At 42.0% G+C, this 10,248-nt stretch overlaps 1 protein-coding gene across 1 annotated transcript; it reads right to left on the bottom strand.

The window, feature by feature from the left end:
* Nucleotides 1–2,394: 2,394 nt before the first annotated feature.
* LOC144768900 (uncharacterized) lies at nt 2,395–6,578 on the bottom strand. The gene has a single exon (XM_078652941.1). It carries the CDS (start codon nt 5,643–5,645, stop codon nt 4,455–4,457), a length of 1,191 nt encoding a protein of 396 aa, XP_078509067.1. The 5' UTR covers nt 5,646–6,578; the 3' UTR covers nt 2,395–4,454.
* Between the last annotated feature and the right edge of the window lie 3,670 nt (nt 6,579–10,248).

The following is a 10,248-nucleotide window of genomic DNA, read 5'->3' as shown; positions in this document are numbered from 1 at the left end:
CTACACGCGGTCAGGTCGCGCAACCACGGTCATCTCCTGACCTATCCATGCGCATTTAGACATCCCATGAGCAAGAACCTGCTACTTTTGGAAACAGCTATTTTTCTGAACCTCCCATGCCTTATAGTAATCTTGCTCTGATGCTGCCACGATCACCTATAACTCCCCACGATCACACCTGAAATTAGCCCTGAACATTCAGTCATACTAATTGGGTCCAAAGTCTCGCCTTTCCAAGATGTACCCGTAAAATACACAGTGACCAATTGTCTGAAAATAGCAACTGCAGGTTATAATTCACTCTGGATACTTCCTTGACAGATCGATCTTTCATGTTTCAAATTAAATTTTCCATACCTGTCTCTCCATCCTCCACTACACATCATCCCCTCCCACATCTAAGCAACAGATTGTTCTCTTCCTAACTTTTTCAGAGATAGTACCACCATGTCAGATAGCCATCAACTTGAAAAGGATTTTTTTTTAAAACAATTTTATTTAGATTTTATAACAAATACAGTTGCAAAAATAGTCGCAAATCTCTACAAAAGTAGGAAATCATGTAAATAACAATACATAGGAGTAAATCAATAATTGTATTATTAGGCAATCAGGTAGATAAACGCGGTATAAAGATACATCACATGTTAAGCTACTAAGAAACATACAAAAGTAAATCTGAGTAAAAACTGAAAGAAGGAAAGAAAAAAATATGAAAGAGGTAGGACAAGGGGAGGAGGTGATACTACTTTAAGGAAATAATCTATGTACAACAAAATATTCAATGAAAAGGTCATTGTGTCCATTATAAACTGACCTTTATAAAACGTAAAGATGTTAGATGCTTATACATGAAAAATGCTTTGCAACACATTCTCAGACCCCGCATGGGCAATCACATACACACCAGGGGCAATCTCATACACCCTAGAGGCACTCACATACACCCCAGGGGCATTCTCATACACCCCAAAAGCAATCACATACACACCGACACTCATATACACCCAAATGGCACTCACATACACCCCAATGGCACTCACATACACCCCAAGGGCACTCACACACACCCCAAGGGCAATCACATACACATACGGAAAAAATGGTCCCCATTCATTACTATCTCTATCTTGTCCAAAGAGTTTGGGAGCGCACCTGTCTAGCGTACTCGCGTATCCTTAGACTTTTGCCTCTTGAACAGGGGGAGGCCAAAGCCCCATAATCCTAATGTTTCTGATTCACAGCAGTCCTAGTCAGACAACTTGCCAGCCCAGCGAGGTCTACTCGGAAGGGGAGAGGGTGGGTGAGGGTTTTGTTCAATTTTGAATGTTCCTTTATCTTTTTTTTATTTGGCATGCAAAGCCTTCTAACACACTCAGCGATACTGTGCTACGACCATTGCTATACTCAGCTGTGTATGGCAACTCTTGCATTCTTATTGAGCCTGGAAGGCCTCTATCTCTTGTCACCCATACGTGGCCGGCCCAATTTGGATTTTAGGTGACATGCTGTGTATTAACATGCCCACTTTGCGATTGCTACTTTGCTGTATTTGGCTCTGCTCCTTGGTATACATCTGAACTTCGCGGCTGGCCCGTAATGGGTTGTAGGCGGTATGCTGTGTATGTGATTTGCCCAATTGTCTGCCAATAAAAAGATTTGATCCTAAATAACATGAACAAATGAGTGATGCGAGTTTCACTTACAGACAAACATCTCTTGCACCACTTTGTGCCCAATTTAACCCCTTCCATGCTGATGACGGCCGGGAGCCGTCATGGCACACAGTGCTCGTGTGCTGATGACGGCTCCCGGCCGTCATGACCGCACCCGCGATCGGAATGTGCCGCACAGGCGCAGAATCGCAGCCGCGCCCAAGGGGTTAAATGTTGGCGGAGAGAGATCTCCGTCGCAATGGTGACGGAGTTCTCTTCTCACCAACATTATGGCCGGCCCACCTGATTTAGATTCAGGCTGATTTGATGACGGGTGGTCAAGCCCCGCCAATGGCCCTTTTCTGGCCGTATGTCCACCCACCTAATTTAGATGGATGAACAAACAGCCGCTTTTCAATACCGGCTACCGCCAGGGAAAACATAGTGGTAAGCCGGATTGAAATGTGCTCAATGCCCCCCAAGGCGTCGGAAAGGGAGAGGGATTTTGCAGTGCAGATGACAAACATGGTTTAAACAAGGGTTGCATTTCGAGGCTGCATTTCAAGGCCGCATTTTGAGGCTGCATTTCAAGGCTGCATTTCATGGCTGCATTTCGAGGCTGCATTTCAAGGCTGAATTTCAAAGCTGCATTTCAAGGCTGCATTTCATGGTTGCATTTCATGGTTGCATTTCAAGGCTGCATTTCATGGCTGCATTTCAAGGCTGCATTTCATGGCTGCATTTCAAGGCTGCATTTCATGGTTGCATTTCGAGGCTGCATTTCAAGGCTGAATTTCAAGGCTGCATTTCAAGGCTGCATTTCATGGCTGCATTTCAAGGCTGCATTTCATGGCTGCATTTCATGGTTGCATTTCGAGGCTGCATTTCAAGGCTGAATTCCAAGGCTGCATTTCAAGGCTGCATTTCATGGTTGCATTTCAAGGTTGCATTTTGTGGCTGAAGAGCATCCTGTTCTTACATTACACTTTGCAATGACCACTAGCCCATTCTCAAGTGCTAACTCCCCAGGGCTCATCACCGGCACATACACAGTCGTTACTGCTGGTCATCGGTGCACCCACGCGGTTATAGATTGGGGTATACACCATCAATGCTGGTTGCCACATGCTGACTGCCCACGTTGGATAATTTCCCGGATTAATTTCAGTTTCTACAAGAAACCCGGTGAGACTTCAAGCTATTCTAGAAATCCATTTCTACCCATCCTAATATGAACTTATTCCCCATGCTGTCCACCTCAGTCTTGTGGACATGGGAGTCAAGTGGAAGCCTCAAGGGAATCCAGCAAAAAATGATTACATGGATTTGAAGTGTACGAATGAAACAGAATCAGATATCTGGGTGTGACATACATACCTGAACAGAATCCTACAAAAACATTAAATTTTAGCCTAAATGACAAGCAAAACTATAAAAGAAATGTGGTTCTCAGCATGAACCTTGCAGGCATCCGATCCGTGTGTTCCGTGTTCTACATTGTCACCTACAGCTCATTCAAACACATATTCCAAAAAATTTAACTGTGTGGTCCAAATACCAGTTCTACAAAAAACCTTAAAAGCATCAAGCCTAAGTTCTATCCCACTGAGATTGGAGCCCACATTTTTCCTCAAGTGCTTCCCTCGAAGTGGAACAAAACGAGGCTGCATCATCCAGCACTAAGCATGCCCAACTGCAAGCACACATCCTGTCTCAACCCATCCACAAAGCAGAGAGAGCCTATTCCAACACAAGCTTTTCACTTTGGCAGAAGTTCTAACACTAAAATAAAAATGAAACTAGCAAATGAGACACCTGTCTACGCTTGAAAGCTTGTGGTATCGTGAAGGTGTCTATGAAGGTGTCCCTTCATCCCTTGTGCAAGTCCATAAAGAAGTAATTATACCACAACATTTCTGACTTTCCACTACGAAGGCCACCTACATTGTCCTGTAAAAGGCTCTTTCACATCCCCCGGTCTTGGACCGCCAGGAAAAGGTAGCCCCAATTAACTTTTTTACTCCTTCCACAATTTTTCTATGTTTAGCTACTGTTCCCCCCACTTATTCTTTGTTGCCCTGCTCTAACTGCATAGATTGCAGTTTTGTCACAACTGAACTTTTCTCTGACTGCTAAAGAGAGGCCAAAAATAGGGCCTATAATGGACTGGAAGGCCAGCGTGGTCTTATAATTTAAAAAAGTTGAGTACAGCATCAATACAGAAAATAACTTTCTTATAGCGCTCAACACCACAGTTCTATACTTTAAGCACTGTAAATAGCAGGTATAATACTTTTCAATTTCTGGGCGTCTTTCTCATCACCTATATCTTAAGGAAATGCTGCTTGGGATTAGGTCCAGTTATCTGAGCTCCTAAACTCTCACAGTGCCTTGTTTTCCAAACCAGGGTTGGTTGAGTGGTGCTGGTGACCACGCCGGTGCGAGCTGTCATTTTCAGCAATATTCTTTCATTTGTGCTCTCGTTTTGAGACGGATGTTGTTCTCATGTTCCATGAAGGTTACTGAGTGCAAGATGAACACATGCACCCTCTGGTGTAGACTCAAACTTAATGACAGATTAAACTCTTCCTACATTTACTACATGAAAATGGCTTCTAGCTGATATGTATTTGTTGGTGAATGAATAACGTTTTGACCCTGAGAAATTTCTCCTCATCCTCAGGTCTTTTATCTGCTTCTTTTTATCCCCCTGGATGTATTCTTTCATGTGCATGCATGGATGAGGAGTCTGTAGATCTCTTTCTACAGTCACTACTTGCGCTGAGTTTCTCAAGGGCGTTATTGTCTCCTGTTTGGTGTATTATTATTTTTTTTTGTTAGATTTAAGTTACTGCTGACATCTGTCCCGTGCCCGGTGCGCAGATGTGGCTTATTTACTGTGTGTACCTTTTGGTGCATCTTTAAATTATAGATTCTGGAATATGTTTTCCCACAATCTGAGCATGTGTATCGTTTCCCTACGTGTTTGTCAAGATGCCTCTTTAGTGTTGATGAGGCAGTGAAGATCTTCTCACACTCTGTACATGGGTATCGTTTCCCGCTGGGTTTTTCAGGTCGTCTCTGGATGGAGGATAAGCCACTGACGCTTTTTTCACTTTCAGCGGGTTCGGTGTTTGTGTCCTGGTGTGGGACGAGGGGTGGAGATCTAGTGACATTTGTGTCATTATTGGTATTTGGGGGTGGCTTCTCTTCTTCAATTGTCTTTTCCTGCTGATGTATTTGCAATGATGGTGGGATATTTAAAATATTTTCTTTTTCAACAGCGGGAAATAATTTCTCTTGTATTTCTGTTTTCTGATCTTTGGCTGGAAATCTTTTAAAATATTTCCCCAATTCATTAAACATTGCTGAATTATCTCCAATATATGTCCGTTGGTATTTGAGTAGATCTGTTGGTCTGCAAAAACTTTTCCCATATTTAGCACAAATATATTCCATGGACTTCTTTTTATCCCTCGCTTTCTTCAGCTTTGGCCTGGTGTTGGCACACTGTCCACTATCAGTTGATTTATCTTGTGTGTTTGCAGCAGAGATTGGCTCGTTTTGCCTTTTGTCAAATTGTTCTGGGTCAAGAGATTGCACAGTTGTATTTTCATTGGTTTCTGAGAAAGGCACATCTGTTTCAAGTCCTTCAGGGGAGCTGTCGGGCTTCTTTGGTTTCTGTTCAGTATATTCCTCCTGTGAGTTGTGAGTTTCATCCTCTAAGCTCATCCACTTACTGTGCCTATCCTTCTGATGTTCTTGTAAACTGACTGGTGGCTCAACATTACCATCGGCTTTAACTGTTCCCTTTTCGTGTTTTGGAAAGTTTGGTGGAAGATAATCTTTCTTAATCTTGATACACTGTGCGGTTGCGTCAGAGCACTCTTCAGTGGCAGGTACAGCGCTGATGCTGCTGCAGGCACAGTGGTTCCAAACAACCCCACTCTCACCTCTACGAATACGAGCTGCTAACCAGAGTCGTTTCATCCTTTTCGATCCCTGGAATATGCACACGTGGAGGTCAAGGGTATAAAACCTGCTTTTACAGGAGGACTCTCAGTCGAAGGACGAGGAAGCAGAGAACGGCCAAGTCCTTGCACAAAAGTCCCTCAAGCACTGGGGAGTGGTGCTTTTACCTGCAAAGGCTGACCACCAGGATGCTCCGCATGTCACTGATCATAAGGAGGATACAAATATTTTTAATGCTGGTAACGCTCCAAGGACACATCAAAGCCAAGAGACTCAATTATTTGTCAATTCTCAGTAATCTCAGGACGCATCCTTCTCAATCGTCATAATCGAAGACATGGAAGAGAGTCTGTTATTGATAACCGCATTATACAAGTACCAAGTAACAGGTTGATGTTGGCCACCAGATTGTAACGTTAGCATTCTGGCTGTGAGTTTATTTTGTGTAGGCCAGCGAGTAAAGAGCAGTCTTTAGCTCAAATTTTCACTTACAGTGGATCACACTTGTCGGCTTGTTGTGATCCTTTTTCTCTTACTAGACTCATCAGTTTCTGAAAATGAAATGTCTATCTCTTGCTCTTCTCATGGAAATATGAAGGTTCCAGTTTTTCAAATTCTTCTCTACTTTTTATCCTCTTGTTGTATTTGCATGGGTCTGTTCTCTGTTGGGTATAAAGAGATTTGCAATTCACCATTAGGTAAGGTTTAATGCAGAACACTTTGCTGAAACAACTTATCACATAATTCAATTCACCATTCAACTTTTAAGCCCTTGAAAATGAGCATAAAAATATTTCATGCAAAACGTGTACTCCTTGTAGTCTTGAATAAAAATAAACAAACAGTTCAAAGTAATAAAAACATGTATTATTCCATGACACGCGAAGCATCACAAACAAGTCAAACTTGCATTACGGACATCTCAAATTTGTGGCAAACTGATCTTTCCGCCCACCAAAGCACAGCCCTGTATCTTATAACATGGAGACCCCCAGGCCTAGCCCTGTGTGAATGATATAATGTACTTAGACTACTCCCTTATAACCCACCCTGTATCTTAGAATGGGGAATAACTCACTATGCGCCGGCACGGCTCCTTTGTCCTGTCCTTGCCAGACGCTGCCGAGACCGGAAGCACTGCAGACGTCACGCGCGGAGCCAGGAACCGAAAGTGATGAATGCGCCCTGCATTTATCAGGAACCGGAAGCAGTTCCCGGTGTCCCGGTGTTCTTACTATATTTCCATTAAAAAATACATGCAGCCAAGACATGGGGTTTCCACGCATGCGTATAATTATGCGCATGCGTGGAAACGCGGGGGTGTAAAGACAGATGGGGAGGGTCTATTGAGTAGTAAGTAAATCTTTATTCGGTTTCAATTTACATAAAAAAACATAAAAGCATTTACACAATAGATTTCATCATTTAAGATACATTTTAACGAAGGTAAGACAGTTTTAATATTCAAAATTACTTTATTCGGTTAAAAACAAAATAACCATGAAAGTAGCATGAAAGGTACAATTTACAAGTGGTCGAGTATGCTTATTTTTAAAATCACAAAAAGAAGAAAACAGCAAAGTTAAATTCATATATACAAAAACAATCAATCTATATAAATTAATTTACGACATTTAAAAACTAATTTTAAAAATTCTGCAATTGAGGCAACCATAAAAACAGTTTCCATTTTCTGGCACTCTGTAAACGCTAGGCGACATCTATATACATTTAAATCCTTGAGGATAGGGATGATAAGTTTCTTTCGTGGAAGGGTATAAAATTTACAAAAAAAATAAAATGTGTATATCGGATTGTTGGGATACATCATCACATGGACAAAGACATAAATTCTTCGACCAACAATTCATCACGGGAAACGATAATGTCCTGAAACAATACTCAATCTAAAACGAGTCAAAAGGTAACGTTCATGATTGGACATGTGCAATGAAAGATATGGCTGCAATTTTTCACCACATAGAGTCCCCTGGTGGACGAAAACAGTCTTTTTTCTTGCCTCTTCAATAAGTCTATTTTCCCTGAGGTACGCCATACACAGATTTTTCAAATCTCTTCTGGAGATATGTTCCATTGATTGTGGGTCCTCGAAATATTGGAGGCAACATATTTTTTCAAGAAAGTTTCTAACGTAGCCTATCCATTTAAAATCACAGATATTGTCCAATACCATGATGTCCTCTAAAATAGCCCGATTGACAACACATTCATCATTTGTCCAGACCCTATGCCAAAGAAGGACTGGCTGAATTTTAATAATATCGGTAACATAAGGTGTACCCAATTCAGCATGGCATATCATCGTTGCGGTACTTTGGGGTACGGACAGAATGTGGCATAAAAACTTATTTTCCATGATCTGAATTGCACTAGTATTTGAATACCCCCATAATCCTGCACCATAGGTTACAACAGATATACAGGTCGCATTGTAAACAGTTAAAATCTCCTTTATGGGTTTTTTACCTAATTTTTTCATAAAGCATTTTAGGGCCATAATGGTCTTAGAAAATAACAAAGATCTAGCATGGATTGCTGTAGTCCATGAGCCACTTTCATGGAACAGAATCCCCAAGTACGGGAAAGTAGGGGTCCTTTCTAAGGGGTTGGAGTTTACAAAGATTGGCTTCAGGTGCTTGTTTGTTCTAGACCCACAATACATGGATAATGTTTTAGAACAGTTAATTTTCAAATCCAAACCAAGCATAAAAGTGTTAAAAGCTGTAACCAAAGTTTGTAAAGCCCTTGGGGTGCGCGCCATCAGAACCGCATCATCGGCGTACATCAGTGCAGGGACAGGCCTACCTCTCACCATAGGCATGTCTCTGCCCTCCCGCACGAGGTGTTTCTCCATTCCATTTATATATAGTAAAAATAGGAAGGGGGCTAGGACGCACCCTTGGCGCACACCCCGACCAATCCCAAATTGTCGGCTGCATTCGCCATTGTTCCCGTATCTAACACTAGCAGTGGCCCCGGAATAGAGCTCTCTCAAGAAGCATATAATGGCATTGTCTACCCCCAGTTCGGCCATAATTGACCATAATTTAGTGTGGGACACACAGTCGAAGGCTGATGTTAAATCGACAAAGGTGAGGTATAGACGTTGTTTTTTAACCTTTATATACTTCTGTTGCAAGGTGAATAAGTTCAAACCTTGCTCTATGGTCCCTAAACCTTTTTGAAACCCAAATTGGAAATCACTTAAAACCCCATTATCCTCAGCCCAGCTTTGCAATTTGGCTAAAATCACTCTCCCCAAAATTTTTATAGAAGAGTCCAATAAGGAAATTGGCCTATAGCAAGTACAACTAAGCCTATCCCCTTTCTTGAAGATTGGGACTATTACCGAAGTAAACCAGGTAGGAATTAGGCTATTTTCCAGAGCGGCATTAAAAAGCTGAACCAACAGTGGCCCCCATAACTCGGTGTTAGCCTTGTAGAGGTCGGCTGGTATACCGTCTGGTCCTGCTGCCTTGCCCCCCTTGGTCGCCTTCAGGCTTGCTATAACTTCAGGAAGGGTTACAATTAGAGTTCTCGATGTATCTGAATTTAGCAACCCCACATCCTGACCTATTTCAGGGGTGGGTTCCACAACCTTATAAAGGGAGGAAAAATGAGCCACCCACTCATCTTCTGTGATGGCAATTTCCATGCGTGCTTTTTGTTCATGTAAAAGGGGGGTATTAATAACCCTCCAAAAAGCCGCCGGATCCTTTGAATTAGAGGCAGCGCATAGATTGTCCCAAGCCTCTCTTTTTATCGAGGCCTTCCTATCCTTCAATACTGAATTATAGTTCTTCCTTGCAGTTCTAATTAGGATTACGTCCCGTGGTCTTTTATGAATTGCATGTCTGAGCTTTGTTAAGGCTCTGGTGCAATTCCTATCAAACCATTTCCTATTGGACTTTAGGGAATTTTTTCTTTTAACCCACAAAGCTTCCTTAATTGTACTAGAGATGATATTAAAATGTGTTAATATATCACGGTTCTCTGCATGTTCATCTAGGCAGATCGAGAAACTACTCATGCATTTACTCAATATTTTATGCTGGAAATCATCCGGGACCAGTCTGCTCCATTTAAGGTTGTAGCCATTTTGGGCACCCAACCTCACGTCCTGGACCATTTGGCTCGGGCATTCTCTAATGTCCTCTCCAACAAATAGGTTCTCCATTTTTAATACTTGTGGCAGATGATCACTCAGTGGTAAGTCCATGATGTTTGCACTAATCAATCTGCTCGCAGAGTTAAGTGTACATAAACTAAAATCAATGATAGATGAGGCACCCCGCCCAACAAAGGTTGGGACGAATGTCGTAGTCTGGTGTGCTAACTCATTGGAAAATCCAAAATTGAAGTTAAAAATCATCTCATTTAATGAGTCGCCTAGTAGGGTATGTTCAAAATGCGTCAGGTTAACATCTTGTTCCAGCATTAAACCACAAATACCCTTATGGCCCTTTTTGCAGAGAGTACAATTAAAATCACCCCCCCATAATAACATAACTTCGGCCCTCTTGCTCTTATCGAATTCCTCTTGCATTTCTGAAGTTAGAGTATCAAGTACATCCTTAATCATGCTATCTGGACAGTTATT

The sequence above is a fragment of the Lissotriton helveticus genome, chromosome 1_1 (genome assembly GCF_964261635.1).
Source record: "Lissotriton helveticus chromosome 1_1, aLisHel1.1, whole genome shotgun sequence".
Lineage (NCBI taxonomy): Eukaryota > Metazoa > Chordata > Amphibia > Caudata > Salamandridae > Lissotriton > Lissotriton helveticus.
This window is presented reverse-complemented; position numbering and strand designations above follow the sequence as displayed.